Source organism: Symphodus melops (assembly GCF_947650265.1).
Source record: "Symphodus melops genome assembly, chromosome: 12".
Classification (NCBI taxonomy): Eukaryota; Metazoa; Chordata; class Actinopteri; order Labriformes; family Labridae; genus Symphodus; species Symphodus melops.
In genome coordinates, this window is record NC_136702.1 from 22,766,501 (window position 1) to 22,794,429 (window position 27,929).

The 27,929-nt window shown below is 41.8% G+C and overlaps 1 protein-coding gene across 1 annotated transcript; it reads left to right on the forward strand.

The window, feature by feature from the left end:
* Positions 1-6,890: 6,890 nt before the first annotated feature.
* Positions 6,891-27,441, forward strand: LOC306832970 (G-protein coupled receptor 39-like; the record flags this gene model as incomplete). Its single annotated transcript, XM_079357992.1, has 2 exons — positions 6,891-7,665; positions 26,939-27,441. 2 exons carry the CDS (start codon positions 6,891-6,893, stop codon positions 27,439-27,441), a joined length of 1,278 nt encoding a protein of 425 aa, XP_079214118.1.
* Positions 27,442-27,929: the final 488 nt, after the last annotated feature.

Sequence of the window (27,929 nt, forward strand, 5' to 3'; positions counted from 1 at the left end):
GATGACAAAACAAAAACAGTGTGTTGTGTCAACACACGCGTTCATTCATTCAGCAATAAAAACGACGTTTTTCAGATCAGCGTCGATGCAGCCAGGAAGGTGATGAGAAGCTGTGCTCCTTCCACTTCATCTGTCAGCTGTTCTTCAGACTCCCCCTGTGTTTGATGAGTAAGAGAGAAAGCAGACAAACAGGACGTAATGGTCATCACAGAAATACGTTCAGATTAAACACCGAGGCCTCCCACTCATCTAAGAGAAGTCATCCACCTCGTGGTTATTCACGGCTTTAGTCCAGACTCTCTTATCTTCCTCCCAAAGCAGCAGCGTCCTGCTGGCCAGAGACAGATCTGAACTCAGTCCATGTTTGTAATGGAGGGACGGTCTGCTGGCTGTAAGGTAAACGTGTGTAAGTCTCTATTCGTCCTCGCTGCTGCAGTTAAACTTTATTTTATTTTTTATTTTTTTAGCTGAACTAGTAGCTGTTACAGGATCATGTAGACCCAGTCACAGGATCTGTACATGCAGACAGTAGTATGTAGTATGACTACCAGGCTGGTTTCCAGTTTTGGAATGAGGACGTGAACAGACCCGCTGACGGCGAACACGGCGACAGTTTAGCGTCCACGTACAGTCTTAAAAAAAAAATAAAAAAAATGCTGAGCTGTGATTGGTTTATATCTTCATGACTTCAAGAATCAAAAAGAGAATTGTTGGTGTCTTTGTGCGGTTTGGTATGATCGTGATTATTTCCTCTCTTACGATGGCCGTTGCTGTCCGTATAGGGTCGACTGCTAACCTGGCGCTTTGCATTGTGGGAAACGGTACAGGAGAAAGTACAACATCCATCTCGCATGCATGCTGCATTTTAGCCAAATCGATGCGTTCTACTTTTTAGTTTAGTAGCAGGTTTCCCAAAAACATCCTCAGCTCCTGATTGTCAGAAAACCAGTTGCAATGTGGGTAATGTAGGCGCCGTCCGTTGCCATTAAAGAAGAAAGCGTGGAATGAAAAATCTTGACATTTCATGATCTGCTGCGCTAGCTTGTCATGCACGCTGTTATGCTATCTGTGGAGTCCTTCTGAACATGTGAACTCACACCCGTCTCTTTTTCTCCTCAGGTTGCCATCGTGGATCTCGCCGAGTTGACAATCTGGAAGCTTTCAGAGACATTGAACCGCCCCAGTGCCTGCCATCGAAGCTATTTATTTTCTACATTGTTCATACGACGCGTCCATTTTCACAAACTCATTTTGATTTTCACGTTTCAGTCGTCGCAGACTGGATTCTGTTTTAACTGTATTTATGTTTTCTGTGGAAAAAAAAACATAACAAGAAACCTATACGGTGTTCACGGTGCTGGACATTATCAGTGATGTGGTGACCAAATGAACGGTACATATTGAACTTGATTCTCACACTCACAACAAACGGAGCTCCTGTAGAGGCTCCTTTGTTTGTCTCCAGGCCTTTTGAAGCCTTGCTGCTTGTTGGGATGTGTGATGCAGAAACAATGCACTCTCCCAGTTGCCAATCTGTCCATCCATGTGAAAAGCTTCTATTTCTCGGTCTGCCTTTTTTGATGAAGTGATGCTGCGTTCACACGGACTCAGGCTGACGATAGACGGCGAAGGAATCAATAACGGGATGAAAAAGAGAACAAAGCCACACGAGCAGGAGACGTGCCACCGATCACACTTATTAAAACAGCAGACAGCTGATTCTCCTTTCACACGTCCAAGAGAAGAGTGAATGACTGAACATTGAATTTGCAGAGTGTAACTCCAATTTAAAGTTAAAGCTGCTAAATCTTTTTATTTCACATATTTAAGAAGTATTTATAAACACTAGCTAACTGCATCCAGCAGGTGATCCGTCCGTCTGTCAGCCTTTTTCCATGCGAGTGCAGCCTAAAACTTTCTTTTAGAAATGTTGTGCTGGGCTGCAGCTCACATCTCAACACCTCGATCCATACAAGTAAATCTAGAGAGACGTTTTTAGTAATTTCACTGTCAAACAGATTTCTACGGGCTTCATTATTCCTGATTCTTGTTTTTCAAACGCCAAACACCTCATATGATGAGCTAATGTTGATAACTGCTTTGTTTTTCATGATCCGTAACCTGAAAGAATCAGTACGGAGCTCTCTTGTTACCCAGACCGAGCAGCTTGGGTAATGACTGAAATGTTCAAAGTGACCTTTGTTCCACCTTCTTCAGGTGACGCTATCACTGGCTCAAAAGAATTCAACATTCAAACATCACTCAGCCAAAGACGGCGGGCGGTGCGAGCACTTCTTACAAAAGCCACGCTCTGCAAACCGAGTCAGGGTTTTCTAAGTGTTGAACTGGAAATTTAAAATCTTGGAGTGAAGTTGGTTTGTAACGTCCCCAGTTTAAAGCAGTCCTGCACTGTGCGGCATTTGCATGGAGGTTTTCTGTAAACAGCAAATTGGAGAAAATCCTATGAGGTGGACCGAGAGCAGTGAATGGTATCGAAGTCCAAATTTAAAAAAAAAAAAAAAAACACTTTAAACTTTTCTACTGCTCGTAAATTACAATCAAATAAGGTGTCGCTCTTTGAAACAAGGGGAACTACAGACAATCAAATGCTAAATATGTTTTCTACAGTTCTTCGTCTGTCCAGGTTTTTAATGAAAGATGTGAAGAGAATTTAACAATCATTTGTGTCAGTGTGCAATAGGATGTAATGGAAAGATCTGTTTGGCTATAGACTTTATTTTGAAAGGTAAATCTAGTAGTAGACTTCATGCATTTGTATTCCCCTTCTACTTTCACAAAGTTATACCACTAAAGAAAGAAGCGGTCATGCAGGTTCTTTCTATCTGTTCTGTCAAACTGTTTTTGTTTTTTTGTTGGGCGAGACGTTCTGTGTCTCCCACCTCCTCAAATTCATGTGAATGCAGAACAACTTTGACTTGCTACGTCGTCTTCTTCTGCAGTCAGTGGTGAAGATCAGTGGTTCTCAACTCGTCTCGCCTCGGGACCCACAATGGAGCAGGTTGGACCTCAGCCGGTACAAAACACGTAACGGAAGCAAGAAACTGAATAGAGGAAATGTTTTTAAAAGTTCTTTTTTTCCGTGGCCCAACTCTGGGTCCCGACCCACCAGTTGAGAACCACTGCTTGGATCTTTTATCTCTGGAAACCTGTAAAGTCCGAAACAAAGCATCACTTTGGTCTTGAGAGCGTGACGGTTCATCTTTGTGTTTGAATATTAACCAACAGGAAGCTGTCATCTATAAGCTACTGAACGCCTTTAACGTCCGTCTGCTCGTATGAGCAGGTTTCAGCACAGAGAGTTTTATTTGTGAAATCCAGATGACCACTACAGTTCGTGTATATTTTGTGTATCATTGTGAAAGAGTCGCAAAACAGCCAAATCCTCTTTGACTTAAATTGCAGCTGAGATTCTTTTCTGATTAATCTGTTGTAAATGTTCTTCTATTTCTTAATGATTAATCTACTGTCTGTCGTCATGTAATCCAGGGTGTAAACACTACAGCTGAAGGTGAAATGTCCATGTCGTTGCTGTCGTCCCGTCGACATCTTTATGGAGTGTTTTGATTGCACGAAGAGGAGGAAGTAAAGAAGTGTCCTGTGAGGGTTAAACAAACGGATTCAGCTCTTTAAAGGACTGAAGGGAACTCTTCAGTGTTCATCCTTTCACTTGCTCTTTGTTTTTTGCCGGTCGCTCCCTCCTTCAGTTACAACTGAAAAACTTTTTGAGATGATTAGTTTACGAGTTGTAACGTTTCCCATGAGGCCTGCTTTTTATCTTCTCTCAATGGTGCTTGTAGAATCTATTTTATTTCTTCTTTTTTTTTTTTTTTTTTTCCAGATTTGATTTATTTCTTTGTGTCATACATGTTTGTATACAAAAGGCTGTAAAAGATGACTTCCCTTTTATCAACCTCAGCTCTTGAATTATACTTTTATTAAAGTCTTTTTTCATACATAAACGTAGTTTTAAATCTGAGATACACTGCACATCTACCTGACTTGTATAGAATACCATGTTTCTTTGTGACTCTTCTGTTTCTCTAACTCTAATGTGTAGTCTGTCGAAAAGTCCATCCTCTCCGTCTTCTGCCTGCTCCACTTTTCAGAAAATGTGTGGAACAGGCCGTTTGGAGATTTTCCCTTCATGACATCACAAAGGGCAGTAGCCCCTCCCCCAGGTGGGTGACACTCCACAGCTAGGTGTTTGTTCTGCCCTCTGAGTCTGCCTTCTCACCCTAAACTACAGGACATAGCCAAAGCCACCTGAGTCTTTCCAGACAGGGGGCGTGGCCAGACACAGCTCATTTACATATTTAAAGCTACAGACACAGAAACAACCTGTTCTGTTCCAACCAGAACACATGTTCGTCCAGAGATCCCTCAGGTGAGTACAGTCAACAGGAGAACAGAGGCTTGTGTTGTTTGAGGCACACACTCACAGTTATGGAAAGCTCATTGTTTGAAAGAAATTTCCAACAGTTCCTCCGTTACTCTGATAATCTGGATCGACCCCTGAAGAGCATATCGATAAAGACGACAGCTTTCAAAAAGAATGTGCTAAAGGAAGCATAGCCCGATACACACGTTCACCATTTCAGGGTTTTGTTTTGTGTTTAACTGAGTCAAGAAAAAGTATCTGCTTTTATAGAAATGTGCATGAAAAAGATGCAGAAAATAATCTTTTTGTGATGAACACATTTTGTAAATGTGCTTATTTTCTTTCCGTGTTTGCTGCTGCATGCTGACTAGAAATGTGTAATCTGAAAGCCACGACAGAGAAGAAAATCACATCCAGACACAGACTGCAGAGAGAAAGCTTTTGTTCAAGAAGCAGGAGACACTTTCAGGTTCTGAGGAGTATAATATATATATATATATATATATATATATATATATATATATATATTCAAAGAGTCATTTTATTCTAGAGTATCTCTTTTAATGTTTCCAGTGTGGAGTGGAGACTCGAGTTTTCTTTGACGTGCTTTCATTCTAAAAGTCATCCTTATCATTTAAAGACATGCTTTCATTCTGAGTGTACAGTTTTCAGCATCAGTGAAGTCCCTCTCATGTTTGTCATGTTTGGTATTTCCTCTCCTATCTCACAGCTGTGATGATTTTCCCAGCTTGCAGGACATTGCAGCTCGACGTGGGCTTATCTCAAAGTACCAAAATCAATTCCACACGAGCGCCTCATTTTTAAGATCTAAAAAAACAATGTGGTGTCAAGCTGTTTGTAATTACACACACAGACATGCGAGCACAACAGCAGATGATCCAGAAGAGATCCAAGACATATATGAAGAGACTCACAACGATGAGCAATCATCCGTTTGATTTTAGCTTCTTTCTTAGTTGACAGTGAACATGAGACCTCATGCTTTATTTGAAGCTTTCAGATGTTATTCAGTCACAGTGAGAGGACGCTAATCTTTTTTTATTTTCATGTTCGACCTTCTTTTTAGCTCTGTGCCCGGGGAGGAAGGTAGTAAAGGTTATAATCAAAGGCTGGTACAAGATAAGTCTATTAATGTTTGTCAGATATCATTCGGTTCAAATATTTAATTTTATGAGTTTATGTGGCTTGTTGTTTTTAAATCCATTGGTGAGTAAAAAAGGGGCGAGGCTTGATTGGTTTAATAAAACGAGTGCCGACATTAATCAAAGTTTTTACAACAGATGACAGATTTAATTTGTTTCTTTTTCAGAGCATATTAATTATTAATTACTGTCAGGAACTATAAAGACAATTTCAACCAAAATCTTAAAAAGTGTATCTGGAGAAAATGACCTACCCTGTGTTTAATAATGCGAGGTGAGAAAAGAAACATTTTCCTCTTACAGTCTCCAGCACAGATATCTTTGTTACTGACATGTGAGGTTCATCCTTTCAATGTGAAATAAAATAACTCTTTATCTTCTTGTTTTTCCCTTGATGCCTCACCCTAATCTCCTGCAGTGGCCGGCCTGGTGATATCGGCTCCGTCTCCTCCTCTCCCACTCAGACAGGCCTGCTTTCTTTCAGCCATGAACTTCTCTGCTTCTTTGTGATGAGTTCTTCTTTATTTTATTTCTTTTTTTTAATCAAAAGCTAGCTTTTCAAACTTTCCAGATGTCGACTTCTCCACCTCACTAAATATCTATTCATGTTCTCAGCTGTGTTTAAGGTGTTCATCGAGATTTCAGGTTTTGATCTTCAAGCAAACTTATGGTTTGAATATTCCTCCAGTTTCAAATATTTCAAAGTCATCCTCTATCGCTGTTGAAGTTTATGTGATAGTTCGTATCTCATATAACTTGGAGTAAAACACAATGTTTGTTTGAAAGGGGTGCCTTTAAGTGCTGGTGATAAAACATGAAACCACGACACTCATCCTGCCTGTTTGTAGTGATTAATGTTTAACCGGCCTGCCCGCCCAGGTGGGAGGAGGAAATCTGTGCGAGTCGAGCTGGGACTTACACTTTGCTCAGACTGAAGTGAAACCACATCTTGACTCAGACCTGCGAGGACTCCCTGGGATCGCAGATGATCGTCAAGAATGGATCAGACTCTGCATGAAAACTGGACTTTCATCTGCATGGAACTGAAGACCTAAAAGAAGAAGGTAAAAAGTTCTGAGGAGTATTTTCAACTGTGGAGTGACATGAATTGCTGCACCTCCTGAGATTTTCAGTCTCCCCTCCGCTGGGACACTCTCACTGGAGAATTAAAGAAAGTTCAAGACTAAGTAAGACTTCATTGTGAGTTGTTATCTTGGAAGAAAAGCTCACCTCTGGCTCTCGGCTCTAATCAGAGACTCACCCAGCAGAACTGATAAGCTCAAAGAAAAAATCAATAGCTGAAAATCTGCACCCACCACTCTGTGACCATGAGCGAGGAAATGGAGATAGCAGAAGAAAAAGACTGGCACGAGCTTGAACCCAACTACCCGGTCAAAATCTTCCTCACAGTCTTGTACAGCCTCATCCTGGTGACGGGAATTGTGGGTAATTCAGTCACCATCAGAGTGACACAAGTACTGCAGCGAAATGGTTACCTGCAGAAAAATGTGACCGACCACATGGTTAGCTTAGCATGTTCAGATATGTTGGTGCTCCTCATCGGCATGCCTGTTGAGCTCTACAGCGCCACCTGGTTCCCGTTCACGTCGGCTTCTGGCAACGCTTCCTGTAAAATCTACAACTTCCTGTTTGAAGCTTGCAGCTACGCCACCATCCTCAACGTCGCCACGCTGAGCTTCGAGCGTTACACAGCGATCTGTCACCCGTTTCAGTTTAAAGCTCTGGGTAGAAAACGAACCACTGGACTCATCACGTTCGCCTGGCTGGCGTCCGTGCTCGTCGCCCTGCCTTTGCTCATAGCCACAGGAACGGAGGGACACATCCCCATACGGGCGGACACCCCTGTCCAAAATCTGACCTTCTGTACCAACCTGAGAGAGCACTGGGTGATGTACAGGGTGAGCATCTTACTGGCGTTCATCATCTACATGATCGTGTTGATCTGTGTGGCCTTCATGTGTCGGGCAATGATCCTCGTCCTCCGGAGACCTTTAGGATCCACAGATGACGGCGCTCAAAGAGCACCGAAACACGAAAGTCAAAAGGTGAAGACGGCCCGGAAGCAGACCATCATCTTTCTTGGTAAGTTGTTTTTACGTCATGCTCAAATGTTGTTTCCTGCCTGCTGTGTTTGAGGTGGAGAGTCACAGAAATTTAAGGAATCTGACAAATTGTTAAAATGATGCACGACTTCTTCATCGATGAGCAAGAACCACGATAATCACAGTAGACCAGCGCTCCCTCTTGTTGCCATGTTGTTTAAAAAAAAGATGTGATTTGTTACCTTACAAATCTCGTTTGTAGAATTTGTCACTGGAGCATTTAAGGTATTCCTGGAAACATTTCACTTTTGCATCTCAAAATGTGAATGCAAATGTTTTTGTACTTTCTACTGCTCACTTTTCAAAACAGGTTTGGTACTTTGCTTATAAGAGTAATTATGCATTTATTGAATTATTATCACTGTGCACTGCCTTCCTAACATCAACGCAGGTTTTTTGGGCTCGCAGTGGTTAGCGCGGTTGCCTCACAGCGAAGAAGGTTTGGTTTCCTGACATGGACTTCCCTCAGGCTGCTCCAGCTTCCTCCCACTGTCAGCTTAATTGGCGACTCTAAAATTGCCCGTAGGTTTGAATGTGAGTGCGGCCGGTTGTCTGTCTCTATACGTCAGCCCGATGATAGACTGGCGAACAGTCCAGGGTGTTCCTCAACCCTGGACCAATGACAGCTGGGTTGGGCTCCAGCCCTCCACAACCAAACAGGAAAAGTGGTCTTGATAATGGATGAATAGATACTGAATAGAAGTGACAACATCCTAAATAAGATGTGAAGTTCAGTTTGCACCAGAAGAGTCTGTAAAGAGAGCGCTACTTTAATACTGTGGGGACTTCACATTTTCATCTATGCTTTTACTTGAGTAAGAAAGATGTTTTTCTGCCGCCCCCGGACACAGTGTTTGAATACTTCTGGCCATCTAAGTGTCCATTCACACGTGAAGGTCTCTGTCAGACAGACTCTGCTTCTGTTTACAACAGAGTCTGAGCCACGAGTGGAAGGGGGGAGAGACAAATCCTCCTGCTCCTGTCAGTCCAGCGTCATACCAAACGTCTAACAGCCTGCGTCAGTCTTGTGCTGTAACTGTTTGACTGATGTTTATCGGAGTTTGCCACAACCCACCCACTCACTCGTGGTGAATTCCCCTCATTAAATCCTGCTGTGTTCTCAAATCCGCTGAATGTGGGAATGACATAGCAGAAAACAAGAGAACTCTGATTTTTCTCAAAAAAATGGTTTTATTCAGCCTCTGAATTAAGAAGCATCTCTATGATTATCAAGTTTTCTGTAAAAAAAAAATTCGAACCCACACAACTCTTCCCAGCTTCAAACAGGTTAGCAGCAGCTCAGCTCTCGGCCCCTGCTGATGTCCTGTTAGCTGACGAGTGACTGTGAAGGTGAAACTGCTTTATCGAATGCTTTAGTGTCTGTTTGTTTTGGAGAGACGGAGAAGCCTGTAGATGATTAAGTTCCTGGCAAACAGAAACCATGTGAACAATTAATAACAAAAAACTAATAACAAGCTAGCAGCAGCTCTTGCATAGTTTTATCCCTGTCAGCTGAAAAGTTTCAGAACCAGTTTCATTTCTTCTGTGTGGAGAACAGGACACCTCTGTGGATAATTCAGCTCACTGAAAAAAAACAAAAAAAACACCTTGTGAACAACAGCGAGTAAATGATCATGTTGACTGTCTTCAAAGCAGTTGTTAAAAAGTGGCTTCAAAACTATGACAGCATCCGTGACTCTTGAGCACACCTGAAATCAGCTGAGAATAAAAGAGCCTTGTGTGAATCTGAATTTAGGTTTTTAAAATATGTCACAACAGTTAGAGTTGGATTTAAGGGTCGATTTGATGTTTTATTGTGTTGTTGTGTTCTCACTGGTATTATTGTTCAAATAGGAGATAGTTATACACAACACATAAAGAGATCTGTTCCCACACTTCATGAAACCCTGAACATTGACTGAAAATCAGCAGGGACAGGTTATTAATCTGTGAGCCTGGATTACAAACTCTGCACGATTTAAAAATTGCTCTTTTTTTTCTCATGTCGTGGACCCCGGGGAGGGACAGGTGACGTGTTTGTTGTCACTCAGAGGTCCATATCAAAAGCACATAATGCAAAACAAATGCCCTATACAAATCTAAGAAGATGTAATAAATGCTGCCATAAAGTTCCAACAATAAGAGAAACACAATAAGAAAGTGAAAGCCAGCAGGGACTGTATGGAGATGGAAGTTCTTTCCAATCAGTCAGGTGTGCAAACCGCGCCAAAGTCACCAATATTTTAACAACACAAGGACCATCCAGAGGACATCTAAGGCGTCCCGCTCCAGTGGACTTCATCCAGCACTGGACCGGTTCAGAGATGTTATGGGATGCAGATGAGTCCCGCAGCAGAGAGGCTGAGATGAAAAGAGACAGGAGACACACGGAAACATGCAGCAGACAAACTCTTCAAATCCCCTCCGTCAGATAGCAGAGAGCGAGCGCATGAATAAAAACGACGCCGACAACAAGCAGGACGCAGGAAATCAATCACACACGCTGGAGGAGGGAGCTTAAAGATCGCTCGCTGTTTTTCCCTGTTTGGCTTTAGATGTGATGTGTACTGGTTTCTTAGTAAAAAAAAAACCCAGCAGCAGGCAAAATAAGACGATAAAGGTTAAACCTCTGATTGAAACATGTTCGTCACTAAACAACAACAAATCACTAATTAGGTTCAGCCGAAGAAGTTTAAACTGCGTCTTTAAGTTTGAGATAGAAATATCAATGTGATAAGAAGAGGACGATCGTTACAGCAGAGCAGAGTCAAGTGAACATGTTTAAAATTGTTGAATTGATAAGCGCACATAAAATGATAACATTAACGTGTAACTACTTTAATAACTATGCAACTGTGAATTATAGTGGCTGCATCCAAATCCGTTCAAACTCCTGCTGTGGGGCGGCTCGGGGGCTCAGTTTGTTGAGTCATGGTTCAAGGTTGGTTGTCTCTCAACCAGAAGGTTTAGGGTTCGATCCCCAGCTCCTGCAGCACATGTCCGATGTGTCCTTGGGCAAGACACTTCACCCACAGTGTCTCCTGATGCTTAGTTGTTGGTGTATAAAGGGATGAATTACTCCTGATGGTCTCCTCTCTGAGCAGCCTCTACCATCAGTGTGTGAATGTGACCTGCAATATAACAGTCATAATTCTATTTACCATTTATATCATAAGGTGCTCAGTTTCCTAACATGGCCAGCATGCTAACACATGTGAGAACAACAGAGCTTTCACACTGCAGGAGAAACACACACAAGGACACGAGTCCAAAACTGTGTAAAGAGCTCTTTTTGTTTAATAGCTTTCTTAAACTTCAGCGCTCCGAGCAGCAAAATGAACAGCCGGCTGAATAAACTTGAGTCGATCCACTTTTCTATTTGTGGATAAGAAACTTTTTTTTTTTTTTTTTTAAAGGTAGCCTGCTAAGAAAAGGAATCCTGCTGCTTTGTGATAATCATCTTCTCTCGCCTCCATGTTTTAAAGAAGTGTGCACACAGAGGGAGGTCACAAGCTCATCTTTATATTCATATAGTTAAAAAGCAGAGGTAGTGGGATGTTTCCACTTTACCACACTTTTCAGTTTTGAACGCAGCATGAATTCATCCGTTGTGACTCTGCTGCGACGTGCTGAACCTTCCTTCAACACAAACTCAGCCACGACGTCATGTCGGATCAGTCTGACTCTGCGTGTGTAACAAATACAAACACACGACTGACTCACGCTGATGGAATCCATCGTGCTCTTACAGCTCGGTCTCCCAGTTTCACGCTGATCTTATTTCCTGACTGGTTGCTGACGGAGCAGCGAGGTCACTCAAGCACGCGCTCGTCTGTCATTATATCTTTTATTTCAGAGCTTACAAAACATGCACTGTTTTATGTTGTACTGAAAAAGACAACTTCATATTAGACACTTATTCACAGCATGACTCCGCTGCTGCTGAGCCTCCGGCACCACGGCTGGGTGACGTCTCTCTGACCTGGTCAGTTAATATTTACAGTCTGTGGCTGCGAGCAGGCCAAGTCTCTCACCTCTTGAAACTTTGCTAATTCAAGTCTTTACTTGTCCGAGGGCTCAGTTTATCAAAACTTTTAAAACTCGTTCAGAAACAAAAAGTAATCTTCAGACAACGTCTTTTGGAAGTTTAAACAGAACTAGAACTGTGACATTAAAACTCGAGCACGCGAGGGATGAAAAATAAAATATCTCTTAAAACAACCTGAGCTTTCCCTTTAAATTTCAGATGCTTCAACACAAAAAGATGTATTTGACCCTGAAGAAATACAAACCTCCACTACAGTGCTGCAGTATAAACACAGTGACCATTACTTGGTTTGAGTCCTCAGGACCGACGTGTATCAGCCTCTCTGAGACGTTTCATCAGCCTCACGATGGATTCAGCTCAGTTTCTGCAAACTTCTTTATCTTTAAATAAGATTTGGACATATTTACTTATCTACCATTTCACAAGCAGTTGTTTCGTGTTGTTAAATTCAAGTTTTTGATGAAAAGCATTATCCTATATTAAACTGGATATTGTCTGGATCCTCACAATGCAATGATGTATTTAGTGTTTTCAGCAGTGTGTGAATGTAGTTTCTGAGCTCTAACAGATGTTGTTTTATGAGTCAGGTTTATTACATCCTGTTCATAAAACACTTATTTATCCATTAGGCACCGTGTCATTACACAGATGGTTGTTACCTGATGACAGGGGTTACACGATAATCATGATGGAAGCGTGGCCAAGGGAGGTTGTAGTACTGATGATGATTTAAAAACACAAGGATGGTGGCAGTGATGTGACGACGAGCAGGAGAAAATGAACCAAACAAAGCTGACATCCACCGTAACGTAGGCTCCGTCCACTGGAAGGCGTTTTCCTAAAGGTCAAAACACGAAAAAAAGTAACTTTTTAAAAGATACCCGCCTACGTGTGGACAAGGCCTTTGAGTTTGAGGTTCTTTGAGTAAATTACAGCACATAATATTCAACATTAAATTAGTAAAATGCCGTTTTATAGAAATCTTATGACTGCCCTCTGTGCTGTCACTCCTCAGTGTGCGACAGTTGTTCAGAAACGTCCACACACTTCTTCACACACTTCATTGCTCTTCTTCTCACCGACAGACTACAATATTGATGTGTATAAATATTGATGAGCACATATACAGTGTGGGTTGTGTGTTTCTTCTGGTTGATGTACAGGTCATGATGTTGTGATTAAATCTTTATTTTTTTCCCGATGGCAATGAAAAAGTTGTTCTTGTAGAACTGAGATAATACATCATCTCCTCAAAGCCACATTCATATTATTTATAATAATTACTGAAGATTCAAGTTCATCATTTTCTAGGCAGTTAAAATATTTTCAATCTCTGAAATATCCGACGACAGGCCCTCCAAATACCACGATTATGACCAACATTTAAATAGCCTACAGTAATGTAGGTCTACGTAACACAGTTTACACAGGAGGACATTTTTTTCCTGATATTGATATTATTTATTAACGACTGCACACCACGCTCTGCGGCTTGGGCTCATCCTCATAAAGGACCCTGTGTAATCAATCAATCAATCAATCAATCAAAGTGTAAGAGACCCTGCATACCATCAGTTGTATTTGTACGACAGTTTAAGAATTAAGTACGATCGACTGACTCATAACTATCAAACATGTTCCATAAAGATGCATACAAAACAAATATATATACAAACTGTGTTTCGATCGTTGTTGTTGGAAACACAATGGATTGTGGGATTTGTTGTTCCCTTAGTTACTAAAAAAATCTGTACAGTCCAGAGCCTTTGCCAATACTCTGTTTTCTTTTGCACCAGATCACATTTTTATAGTCACTTGTATTCGGGTAGCTGGTTGGCAGCTTGTTTTCAGGATTAGTTTTATAAGAGTTTTCAGAAATGTCAAAGGATTTGAACGAGCAAATTTAACTTCTGGAATCAGAGCCGCCCAAAGAGTGGAGAGAAAAAAAAAAAGTCGATTTCTTCTATGAAAAGCGCCGTACAAAAAAAAGTTTTATCATCTAAACTGCTCCAAAATGCACACAAGCTAACACCTCATAAATAACTCAAGGAGTCTGACTTCACTTCTTCATTTTGGATTATTACATTTGACTGAATATTACTGTGGGGGTCATGACTCGTCTGCTGGCATCAACAGTTCTCAGTCTGCAGCCAGATAATCACACTTTGAATTTAGATGGTTTTTGAGAGTTGGAGCGTTCTGTTCCACTCGGATGCTCGGCTCCTGATGCCAGTTATCGTTCTCTCAGGTGGCAGCGCCTCTGTCACCGCTGCACTTTACCTTCACATAACTTTTAATCCTGCTCGGTCCCTGCCACTACAGAGACTAATTAAAAGCAGAGTGCATCCCTGTTAAGTTGCCCACACATCACGTTTCAGGACACAAGGTTAATTAGTTTAGACTGTGTTTTCTCAAAGTCGCAGCGAGCGGGATGAATATTTATTTTCTGTCTTCAGCCTGCGGCCTGTTAGCTCTGACTTTCTGCAGACTGTGATGGAGACACTTGCTCAAGCTACATGTGAGATGAAGATGTTAATTGATGCTTTCGTTAAAAAATAGGTCAATGTGCAAAAGGAGCATCAGAACTATATTGTGCAATCAAAATCATGAATTTGTCATTGGGGTCTTGTTGGGGTCCAGCAGTGTAGTGTTGCATTTTTCACAGATAATTATCCCGAATCAAAACAAAGCAGAGAAGAGAACCTACGTTACATTTAGAGCTGATTTAGGTTTTTCATGATTTTAGCCCCCGGGCCGACGTGTGGTCTTCTCTCTGTGTGGATGTTTTTTCTGATCATGTCATCCTGCTTTAATGTGCAACAACTGTTCTCAGCAGTGTGCTGTGTATCCACACATCAGGCCCAGCAGACTCAGGCATTAAAAACAACATACAGTATGTATATGTAAACCAAGAGTTTTCATGTGTTGCACATCTCAGTATCCATTTTAGTCTAAATATTAACCAGCGAAAAAACTCTGTGAAGCTTCAACTCAATATGTTAATGAAAATGTTGCAAAGTCATTTTAACTTTAATAAATATCAAGAATCTAAATGTTTACTGATGTCATGATTTGTACATTTGTGCTTTTTAAACACATTTACTGTCTGATCCATAAAACACACATTTATGTATTTAAACAGCTGTGCAGCTAGAAAAAACAAGTATTGATTATTGTTTGTTGATCCAAATTTCATATACAGTTTAAAACATGCTTTTATTTTGAAATGTATGAATGTTGGCTTTTTATTATTACCAACTCAGACTGCAGAGCCTTGCAGCTATAATATGGACTCTACAGGTGTTACAGACTAAATCGTCATATTCTGAAGCTTAGGGCCTCTGACCGAGCTGCTGACAACTTCTGAGATTTTATTTCGGTGTTAAATTGTTTTGTTTAGTCCATGACTTTAATAAACATCAGTGTTCACAGATGCATTCGAGAATCTCTAAAAGATCTCAAAGTGGAGTCGTGCATTCGTAACTTTCTCGGCTTCTTTGTCTCCCCTTCTCCAATCATCCATCTTTCTCTGGCCTCACAGGATGGGTCATAGCTCATGAACTGCAGCGACAGCCCAATTGCCTCCCATGATCCTCTCCTCATTGTGATCGATGAGGTTTATTTATTGTGTTGAATTCAGATGCCGACTCCCCTTCGGCCTGTTTCTGCAGCCCGGGTGGCCTCCTTCAAACTCTCTCACTATCAGATGGAAAATAAAGCAGTGGGAGGATTTGTTGAGTTTCCCTGGGCAGGTCGATGAGTGTTCCTCTCTGTTGCTCTGCTCTGACTGACAGCTGCAGAGTTTGGTAATAAGCTCCTGAGCCCTGTGGCCCCTCGGCGGCCAACATCGCTAAAGGCAAGTGTTCCTGCGAGTGACAGGCGGCCCTCAGCGAGCCGCCTGGGAGACGTTCCTGCAGATGGCTGAGGGGGCGACAGTGTGGCTCCTCGGTGTGTCAGCGCTCAGAGGGGAAATCACAGATTATATACAGCGTAGGAGTGTGCTTACTTATCTGTTTTACAACACCACACTCTGCTGCGTGCTGGAATTTGACACACACTCCTGTGATTGAGTTGTGTTTGGGTGATGGGAGCTGAGCGGCTCCAAATCTTATTCTGATACTTTTCTCCAACTTGTCACATATTTTTCCAACTTTGTGGAAAAACATGAAATGCACATGGCATTTAAAAAAAATAGCAAGAAAAGCTCAGAGAAACTGCAGGATTGACACAAATTGTAATTGTTCTAACAAAGGTGCCTGACTTATCTTTGCTTTAATAAAACAATGACTCACTTAGAAACTAGATCCATAAAAATATGAATTGATTTCTTGTTGACTGGTGCGGGTCAGTGAATAAAAAGTGTTTACACAGCGTTCATTATTGACGTTGTTCTGAGGAACACTAAAGAAAGCTGAACCTGTTTTAGTCCTTCTTGGATATCTTTCCAAGGTTTTTATTTGGGTCTGTTTGCAGTTTTGTGCTGAGCAGAACACAAACAGTAAACCAGTGAGTGAGTCTAACTCTTAAGCTGCATGCACTGGGAACTTAGTCTGCGACGTTTATTTTGTTGAATATGACAAAAAATACTGTGAAGAGCTCATCTGGGATATTTCTCACGAGCACTTGTTGATACCGTGATGAAGTGAGGTCGTTCTTGAATCCACAGCGTCGTATAAATGGTGTGATTTCACATGGAGATAGGCTAATGTTGCTACTTGTATATACAGTATGCAACGTTAGATGTATAAAAAAGTCAATAAAAGCCTGTTGATGTAGGAACATAAATCAGTAAGAAATAAAAAGTCATTCGATTGCTGCTCAGCTCTCTCTCCCCAGGAAACTCTCCCAGCCGTGCTGAAGTCGTAAAAGTTGTGCAGTTACTTCCTGCTCTAATGAGAGACCTTTTGTAGTGTTGGATGTTGCTGAGGGTGAAGCTGCAGGCTGCAGCACACCGAGAGAGCAGGTGGAGATGGAGGAGGGTTTTTTTTTTTTTTTTGTCCTGTGGGATGAAGCGCTTCAAGGAGCTCCAACTCAATCACAACAAAGCGACGTGTTTTATCACATTCAGACTGAAAAGTCATTAAAACACAGGCGATGAAACGCGAGAATGTGCCCTGTAGTACTGCTGATAAATCACAGTCACATTTCACTCTGGCTGAAAGACTTTTCTTATTTTTGTTCGACACGATGAATAAAGCAGACTGAAATGTCTACGGGCAAATGCAGCTCGAGCAAGGGAAATTGTGTCTGCTGCATGTGCCTAATGGTGCTTAATTATGATGAGCTGGAACCAAAGAATGTAAATATTGATGGACGAAGCCTGAGCGACGTCGTCATCTGTTCCTGCAGGGGGCTCCGGAGGCTCATCGGCAGCAGCCACCATGTTGGAAATGCCGTCTCAACCTAACTTTGATTCAACCTGAAGACAGGCTGAGAGTCGAAGCTGAGGCGGTACAAACTTCCCCTCCTTACAGTGTGTGTCCGTGAAGACAATAATCCAACCATTTGTTTTTTTTGAACCAGGCTGTAAACATATTCATTTTGCCCGTCGTGTGTGTGTGTGACATGCTGTGTTCCTGCAGCCAGCCTCAAGCGGACACTCGACAAACTGCAGGAACTTAAACTTCTGCATTGGCCTCATTTTTCAGAGGTTGCAAAAAGCCGCACATTTATTCGGACACTAGGTGGTGATAACTGATAGTGTGGGTTAATTGGTCAGTTTGGAGCTCTACAGGAAACAGTGGCATAGACAGTAATAAGATACGGTTCTTACTGTAATGTACGGTACGGTGCCTCTGCTTTATATGTTACATTAAATAAATGAACTTCACGACCTTCACGACCTTCACGACCTTCATGACCTTCACATTCACCTGTGCAAGTGACTGAAAGCGCGATTTGAAATTTGGACCGTCGGTAGATACCCAAATTATTTATGGAACTTTTGCTCCTCCGTTTTTTGACCAAAGAAAATCAACTGAGATTTAGATGATGACTTTTCTGTTAAAAAAAATTACATCATATGCCTCATTTTTTTAATCATTTTGAATATCTGTTGAAGATCCGATGTCCAACGGTCACACCGACTCTCCTCCTCTGTCCACGATAATTTATCTGTTGAAGCTGTTCTTCACAGAATAAACAACAGCACTGATATGAGACGGTCATGATTAAGAACTTATGATTAGTATTATAAAATCTTGGTACACACGATTCAGCCACGAACATCAAACATGTCGAGGAAATGTCGTTACAAAAGGGCAAAGTACAAGTTTGATACCATTAACTTAAAATTTACAACATCATTGATAAGAAGTCGGCCCTCCAACACCAACAGCCCAACACAAGACAGGTTTTATGATCACAACCAGTAAGGTAGAGCTCTCCCTGTACAGTTATAATTATTGCATTACTTTAACACGAAATCAAAAACCTGATCACCTCTTCTATTAAAACTAAAAAGATTAATTATTATGAAATTTAAAAAGCAACACCACCAGATGTTAACGAGTATTTAACAGCCTCAATAACTACAACATGATTGGACATAATAATACACTGCTAGCAAAGCAGCCTCGGGCATCAGTGTGTGGATGGGTGTGACCTTCACTGTGAAAGTCCTTTGAGTAGTAGAAGAGTAGAAAAGCACTAGACAGGCTCAAATCCCTTCACCAGTTATAAGTTATACAAACTTAAAGGCAGGGTTGGTCATTTTTAGGTCCTGACAGAAACTAATAACTCTGAAAAAGGAACAAAGAAAATCTGTCATCTGTAGCAGATTGTGAGTCTGTAAAAACGTTAACCAATGTCTGCCACGAGGTGCCAATCTGATGAACCAATCATGAGCCTCCCTGTCTCCCTGCTCGTTCTCTTCCTCATGCGTGCACGAGCCCTCACTCAAAGCTTGAGCTGAGGTCCGCTTCTGGACCAACGGCGCTCATGCATGTAAGTGAGGGGGCGTGGCTTTAGAGGGAGCACTGAGGGGAGGGGGTGCAGATGGAGCACTGAGGGAATGCTACTTTCAAAATCTTGCTAGTTTTCCGAAAATTAACCAACCCTGCCTTAAAGTGCAGAAATAAACATTGAGTCAGAAGTGGTTTTAAGTCATGGTCAAAATGGACATTAAATAATGACATTTATTATTGCTTCATGTTTATCATTATCACACAACCTTTTACTTTGAACCTCATCAAGTTCTTCCAGCTGTACAATCAACCCCATATGCATCGCACGTTTTGTCAGCGTGTAGAGAAAGCCTGTCTGTCCAAATGAAACCAAAGCTTTGCTAAAGATCATCGGCACTAATTCAACATCATCCTTTAAAAAGAAGTTTCTGCGATGAATTGAAATGTGAGGAGCAGGATCATCTACCAACAGGCGTCATGTCTCCATGAGAAAATCTCCTCTAAGATTATTAGATTACTGTCGCTGTGGAAGATATTTCTCTGCTGTTTACTTCATTCATTTAAATGCTTTAATGACTGAGGATCTTCTGTTAGCCTTCACATTAATTCACTAACACTTCCTGGATTACAGCCCAACATTACTAACAGTATCCTCTTTATAATGGCAGAGAGGGAGGGCTCTCTATTTGAGCCTGACACACTCATGAATGATTTCAGAGTTTCACAGTCTGAAAGGCTTCAGAAAATACGATGTAATACAATAAATGTTAAAGCGAGAAACAAAATAAAATAAAAAATCTAAAAGAATTCAGCCGGCGTTAAAACACTCTTTGCAATCGATGGTTTTTGTGAGATCTCAGATGAGGGATGAAAAACAGCACAATTTATCCCAATTGAGCTTCTTTAATCAGCTTTTGACTTTTTGAACTTAAAGGATGTTTTTCTGTTTCATTTGACCTGACAGATAAACTCACCCACCTGACATCCTAAAGTACTCGAACAACTGGAGTCTACAGTTCACTTAGCAGACGCTCTTATCTGAAGCGACGCACATCTGAGAGTAAGAACTACACAAGCCAGGACCTTAAAAAGAGGAAAGCAGCTTTAAGTGTGATCAGACACACTTAAGATTTAAACATCGTGAACAACATCAACAGCTGTTCTTGACAGTTCTACTTCAACGTCATCTTCATCATTAAGCCTCCAAGTCTCTCAATCAAAAAACTCATCTGCTCTTAAAAAGACACCAAAACACAGACAGTACTGATGGATATTTGCACAAGGGCGCCTCGGCAGTACTCGGACCTGGCACTTATCCAGCTATAAGGACATCTTCCACACTTGTGTCCTTACTAGGAATTGAACAGGCAACCCTTTGGTTCCAAACTGAGCTCCTGCCGCCTCCATCAGTGTGTTTGTCTTCATCACAGGTTGTTTATTACGAAAAGGAAAGAGTTAAAGTCAAACTTTTTAAAGAAAGAATCAAACTGGATCAATAAAATGACTGATCCATTCTTTAACCGGGTGTTCGGCGTGACTGACTTAGTTCGGGTTTCATTTCCTTCACCAGAGCAGAGGCAGTGTGTTGTTCTTCCACTTTCTTCTCTCAGTGTTGACGGATTAAACAAAAAACACGGCAGCTGTTCGCCTGACCAAACCTCCTTTTAAAACGAACGCACCCCTGGGTGTTCAGAGGAACGCAGCTTGATTTGCTATTTAAACAACGTGAGTGCCCTGTGTTAAAATGACAACCGCATCAGGAGGTCACCTGCGCTGCACGCCAAGCTGTTTGCACCGCCCGTATGATAAGACCCACTCTGCCTCCGTACTGAGAGATCCAAGTGTTGGAGTCACTTTTTTGGGGTGTTTTAGTGATGAGTGAAATCCTCGAGCTAGAAGGGCTGGAGTTAAAATAAAAAGGGCTCTGGCTGTATGCCGTGGAGTACCAGCTGATGTTTATCTGTACATGTTAAAAACCAAACCCTGAATTTAAAGGTTGTACAAGAGTATCAAAAGGAAGAAGAAGACGATTTACTGATCCCTGAAGGGAAATTAAGTGTTTACACTCTGAGTGAGTGAGCTGCCCCGGCAGACACTCCTGGGCTGATTGGATGGGGGGGGGGGGGTATTGTTGCTCACAGGAGCTGGGTATTGAACCCTCAACCTTCCAGTTGAGAGACAACGACTCAACCCACTGAGCCACATCTTTCTGCAGTCCTTGGATTGGTATCGACTGTTGCTAATATAATGCTTGAACAATGTAAATAAAGTTTAGTGGACATGATGCGTCACCTTGTCTGTGCTCAACTAAGAGCCTCTTAAATAAATAAATCACACACTCCAGTTACTGCAGAGACAGACGAGTCATTGTTCCAATAATCTGGGTTAATTGCCCTCTCATTAGCAGAGAGTTATATGTCGCCTCATGGCAGAGAGACAGTAGGTTTGTGTGTGTGTTTGTGTTTGATGAGACAGGCAGCAGGGATGGCAGCTTTAAGGCAGGGGCATACAGCATGACGAGAGTGGACTTTCAATGATAATAATATAACGAATCAATCAAATGTGAGCGTCTCACACAAATCCCCGATGGAGTGAATCCAACACAACGCACACACACGTTCTCGATTTCAGCTGCATACACTCCTCGTCCTGATCTCTGCTGACTCAGTGGCAATTTTCCAGATGAGCGACTGGACTGTGATCAACGAGCCGACATTATGTGATAGGTCGGATAAAGAAAAAAAAAATCAATCCAAAAGACAGATAGAGCCATTTCATATAAGATCTACTGACCAGGAATAATAAAGACCGCATGGTGGGCCAATCAACAACGAGCTGAGAGACCGTCGTATTGATGATACGGTCCCTCCAAGAAGTCGAAATGATTTAATAAAATCCAACAAATACGACCAATCCACATCATCTCTCCTGCAGCCTCAGCATGTCGTCAAATCTCCACGACTTGTCCTCAAAGCTGACCAGGAATGTAAAATTACCATCAAATATTATTAAGAAAAAACAATACAAATGTGGACCAATATAATTGAGTGACACAAATACATAACACAAAATGCTTTCTTTTTAAACCAGCAGCAGCGCACTATGTGCTTAACTCCTCTGTCTTACACAACCTGTCAGCCTCAACGTTTAAAAGTATTCCTTCAATATATAAAGTAAAATAAGAACATGTGATGCATTTTGTTGTCAGAGAATTGAAATTAGAGAATTTACATATATTCATAAATTGACTTGAATCTCATGAAGAGTTAATCTGAACGCTGTCAGTAATGCTTATCGTATCATTGATCCCTCAAGATGACCAATCACCTGACTTCCACCTGCTCGTGTTGTCATGTCACCAGCAAACACATTTCAGTGAATCAGTGGGATGAGTGCTATTTATTCTGCATGTGGATAAAGTAGAAAAATGCTCAGTGCGAAATGACAAAATGTTTCATGGCATTTCATTGTTATTCGGTGTCACGACCTCGATGGCAGCACGATGTCAGGAAGAGCCGCTCGCTCAGCCAATGGATGACTCCTAATTGAGAATTTGTGCCAGACGATAACAGTGGTTGTGTTATTTTAAAAAGGCCTGAAAACGAGTGAATCCTGGAGGGGCAGATAATATATTAATTTTGAGAATCGTCTTTGAGGATTGCAGACAAAATGGCAGGATTTCAGAAACGTTCTTAAACTGTGGAAAACTAAAAACTTCTCTAAATTGGGGTCAGGAATGGAGTGACCGGCCATGTGCAAACTGGAGAGCACATTAACAACCACACTGGAAATCCTTCATATTACATCAGAAATAATAATTAGTTATTTAACAAGCTGCCACAGTCGGACATTAATTTGCAAAATTATTCAAAAAAAAATATCAAGAAAAGAATCTTAACAAAAACATTTTCCTCTCCAATTTTTTTTTCCACCAGAGAATTTTCTGTGTTAATCTTCATGTCGTTGTCCATTAAACATATTTGAGTTTTTGACTGTTAAAGGTTATTTAACAGTTGTTGGAAGAAGTTTTGTTGGCGTCTGGATACAGTAGATTGTAGTTTCTGGGTCAGTTACTGTGACTGCTTCTTCAAGAAGGAATAAAGTCCTCAAACATAAAACATGGACGTCTGTAGCCAACCTAACAATCATCAGGTTTCTCTTTCCTGCGTCTGATTCTGGAGAGAAGCCGTCTGCAGATTCTCAGACAGGTCACTTGTTTTAGTTTATGGTGAAGTCCAAACTGAGAAGATATCATACATTATTCATCGTTCAGAAGAGCTACCTGCAAAGAGTGACAGCAGTTCATCCTGATAAAAAAACACTGATCCTCTTCCTGCAGCTCCCGACACAAGTAGGACATGCGTTAGCCCTGGATTGCTCTGGAAAGATTTAACCCTTGAATATATTAATAATAATAATGGAAATTGTGCAGATTTTATTTAGGACATTCAAAGATGCACCTGTTGTCATTGTCTCTAACAAGGTTTGAGCATGACAGCCATTAAAAAATAACGGAGCGCAGTTACCGCAGGATCGCCGTAGATGGTCATTTTGGTGTTTTTTTTCACTTGGCTGTTTGCATCACTGATTGTGAATTACAGACCAATGATGCCCGTTTGCTTAGAAATACGCCAATGTGGCCCCATTTAATTCAGATACATGCTAACAGCTCTGCAACAGTCTGTTTTATGAATCAGCTGGTGTGTCTTCAGTCTCATATTCACAGGTTTGGAGGGTGCAAAAGCAGTGCAATCCTTTTTGTGACCTACGGATGTGTTGTGTTCATCTCTGAAATGTCACCTGTTTTAAAAAACAGTGACACATCGCAGCTTTAAAACTGAAAACCTGACCTTCAAAGACAGTGAACCCCGCCCATGTGAAGCCATGTATACGCTTTTAAAATGCCAGAGTACAGCACGTTAGCCGCCCACATTGTGTCAAATCAGTAAGTGTGGATGCTGTTCGTCATATTGGAAGTGAAAGTGCCTTCATGCAGCGACATTTGTCCAATTAATGACGTTTGGAAAAAGCTGCACAACAACGAGCTCGTGTGTGTGTCGCTCTCCAGGTCTCCTCAGTGCTTTCTAAAAACTAGCTTGATGGTAATGTTATGTGGCTAAAATCTAAATAAGGCATCATGTCACTTTTATTTAGCATGTCGAGGTTCAACTTTGACTCGATGTCTTTCTCTGAACACTTTGTGTGAAATGCTTCATAACAGCGTAACATCGACTCTTCATAAGTACAGGCTTTTTCCTTCGACACTTAGTGAAAACATAACGCTTATGTCGTTAAAAGATGTGATTGTACACAGAATAGCCTGTTAGAGTCAATTATACACTCAGCAGAACAAGCGTACAGAAAGAAGCGGATATTGAGGTGACCAACCTGTAATCACAGATATTATCGAAATGCGAAATCCTTTTAAGCTGTTAGAAATAAGCCTTTAATATTTCCTCTCGTTCATCGTGTTCTTTGAAATGATGGCAGACTTGACGGCTGACGAAACAGGAACGTGATGGTTGGAGGGTTCTTGAAAAGGTCAAATTGAGAACACATTTAGACATTTAAACAGAGAGTCATTTGTTTATCATTATGGCTTTAATGATCTATTAAACCTCCAGGAAACAATAAATGATTAAAGGCCTTCTAATCTTCAAACGGACAGCTTTTGTCCCCATGCACAAATGTCTCTTTCATTTTTCTACAGTCTCTCGTCCCGTCTTCTGGAGTTCATTTAAATAACTGACTTGTTCTCTTTTCGACTTTATTCTCTCCTCCTGCTCACGTCTGTTTTTTTTTCCCTTTGTACTTCCATCTGTATCTCCGCCTCCCTTTTTTATCGTCCTTGTAGACTTTGATTTGACTCTGTTACAGTCATGAATTTCCTCCGTGTTGAGACTGCAGTGACATTTTATCTCATCAATTTAAGTTGTAAGGAACAATACAAGATTTGTGAATATTTCCCAGGCTGCACTTTTCTTATTTCTCTGTGATAGCTGCTTTTGCTACTTTTCGTCTGACAGCACTATCCGCTCATACGCTTCACTCTCCATTATATCGAGGCTTGTTTCAGGGACTGCACTGTGGTGCATTGTTGCTGTGTTACTGTGTGTAAAGCAGTCTGTATGGAATCAAACGGCTGCATGCATTTCTATACTTGAGCTTACAGTAAAGTCAAGGCCGCCCTTGGGGGGGGCGAAGGGTAAAGCTCTCTGGGGGGCCACATGAAACATGTACGAAAACATTGTGCACTGGAAATTTAAACCATCCAAATTTTGTTTCAAAACAAAATATTCACCTCTCAAGTTGTAAAAATATTTATTCTTGCCAGTCTTTATTTGTTAATCACCTTTTTTAAAAATGGTACGAGCGTTTTGTTTTTACTCTTATGTGCTCACATTGTGGGCGAGCCTATTCGATTAGCAAGTGGCAGCTTCTGGTCCTATAAATAAAATGACGCTCGTGCTGAAGTGCAAACTCCTGCAGTTTGTCGAGTGTCCTCTGGAGGCGTCAAGCTGCAGAAACACCAGAATCACATACGAGCCATCTGCAAAAATACAGTTTCTACAGCATGAATAAACATGTTTACAGCCTGGTACACACAATGAAATAGGTCTGATTAGTTATTGTCATCACTGGCACACACCGTACGGGGGGGGGATTTCTTTGATTTTAAAAACGATACGTGTTATCCATCGTGTTACCTGCTAGGAATCACAAGTCATGTTTTCATGAGGGAATAAAATTCAGTCTTATTCTTCTGAATAAACGAGAGTGCCTCAAAAACCCAGAAATGTCCTAAAGAGAGAAGTGTCCTTAGTGTTGTCAGTTGTTACTCTGACTCTGAATCCTGTTTGAGAAGAAACAACTCAGACGTGTCCTACATGGACGAGAGCCTGCTGACACCTGAGATTAACACAAAGTGAGAATCACTGCTTCCAACAGAAGTGAAACGCCCGAACACAAATCTTTCAAAGTGCCTGGTGTTCAGGAGGAGGTGAATCTTGTCAACATGAACCTAAAAAGGCATTTTCACATTTTATTTTTCCTCGTTTATAAGAGAACATTTGAATGTCTCTTCTCTGGTGAATGACTTCCCGAGCAGTTTTGGACGTTATAAACAGATGATATCTGTTTTCCGCAGCAGGACAGGATGTCTTCAGCCTGATCATTTGGTGAATGCTGAAAGGCTGTTTGCTCACAGTGTATGTTCATTAGAAACACAGCAGGAGAAACAGATAAACAGCAGATTAGAGAACGAGGATATGTTAGTCTTTCCAAAGAGTGAGCACATGACTCAGACCTGACAGACCAGATAAATCAGCAGGCCAGTTCTGCAGTCAGAGGCAGCATCCTGTGTTTCGCCTCCATGCATCAGTGGTAAACAATGACATGTTTACTCCCAGCTGGAGAAAAAAACACAGATCTGGCCCTCATATTCGATGAGGACAACGTTTTACAGATGACACGTTAGATCGTTATGTGATACTACTATACCTGTCACATGACGGGGCCTTGTTTGCACATTATAAGCACGATTATAACCCGATCAATCATTATATCAGGTGCAGCCGTCTCATCGTAGACGACAATCAAATCCACATATGGGACGTTTCACAGCCTCCAGACAGAGCCCAGAGCGGTCTGAACAAACACACGACCATGTGAGATAAGAATGAGGAAGTTAGTGCTGCGAGATCTAACTATGAGAGCGAGGACACGTCAGGAATACTCTCGTCTCGTTGTTGCACTTGTGGTTGGTGGTGAAGTTGTATTTGGCGGTATTGGCTCTGCTCTTCAGTATCAGTGCAGCATGGCACAGATTTATCTGAGAGCACAGACCTCTAATTCTCCCCGTGACATGAACACGCAGAACAGAAGCTGAATATGCATGAAATGATACAGACACAACAAGCAAACATCCTGGAGTATAAAATGCTCTGACTGAAGCGGGTGGATGTGATGCAGGAGGAGTGAGAGGCAGACGGCCGTGTTGTCAGAGTGTGATCATGATCTGATGGCGTTGGGGCAGATCTCAGATCAGCCGCAGTCTGAACTACTGCAGGGCTCCATGTTGGATCTTTTTAGCACAGCTCCTCTTCCTTCCTGTGCCATCATGCTTGCATTTTGATTGGTCGGTGAATGTACAAACGTATTGCTCTGTGATCACCTAGCAGACACAGCAAGAAAAAGGTGTAGGTGATAATTATCAGAACAGAGACAATCAATATGAGATTACTTAATAAATCTCTTGTTCTCTCTCTGTGTTTCTAACTTCCTCTCTGCCTCCTCCTCAGGTCTCATCGTGGGATCTTTGATGGTCTGCTGGTTTCCCAACCAGATTCGTCGTCTCATGATGGCGGCCATTCCAAAGTCCCGCTGGACCCTCTCGTACTTCCGGAGCTACATCATGCTCCACCCTGTGGCCGACACGTTCTTCTACCTGAGCTCGGTCCTCAACCCGTTCCTCTACAACCTCTCCTCCAAACAGTTCAGGGAGGTTTTCTTGCAGGTGCTGCGATGCCGCCTCACCATCCAACACATCAACAAGCGCACACTGCAGAGCTCCAAAGCTGCCTCGGGACGATCCCTGCAGCCGCTGCTCCTCAGGTCATTACGCCGCAGCAAGCTTAACGCCCGCACCGTCACACTGCAGAAAGCTCCTCCCACTTTTACCACCTTTCAAGAGCAGAGTGACTCAGGAGTGGCTTCAAACACTGAAACCTTTCTGGACCTGACTGAGGAGTCTGATTCCACTCTCGATGCAAAGACACACGTACCATCAGAGAGTGACATATAATGCTCTGTATTTTAATACAACAGTAAAAACAATGATGAAGTTTCATATCAGAAACAATTAAAGAGATACTTCTTATGCACAGTAAAAACTTTACCACAGCTTCACTTCAGCCTGAATGTAAGAACTGCATGTAGCCACCATGACGTCGCTCTGGTTAATAGTTCCCCTTTAAACCCTTGGAGGATGAATGTGTGACTTTTTGATCCAGTAGATGTCGCCCTTGAGCTCCAGCTTTAAACCAAAACAAACTGCAGTTTAGTGACTCCTTCGTCAAGCCTCCGCTCTCCTCCTGCAACAACTCCAACCTCTCTCCACTGGCGTTCACACGAAGGAGTTCAGCTCAGCAGGCGGACAAACGAGTCCATGGCTTCGCTGTGTTAGCAGGCAAATGTTAGCGCTCTTTAGCTTGTAGCTTCACACTGCATGTAAATTGATGCGGATTGATGGTGATCAGTGTAAATTAGTGAGTTGTTTTTCTTCTCTTCAGT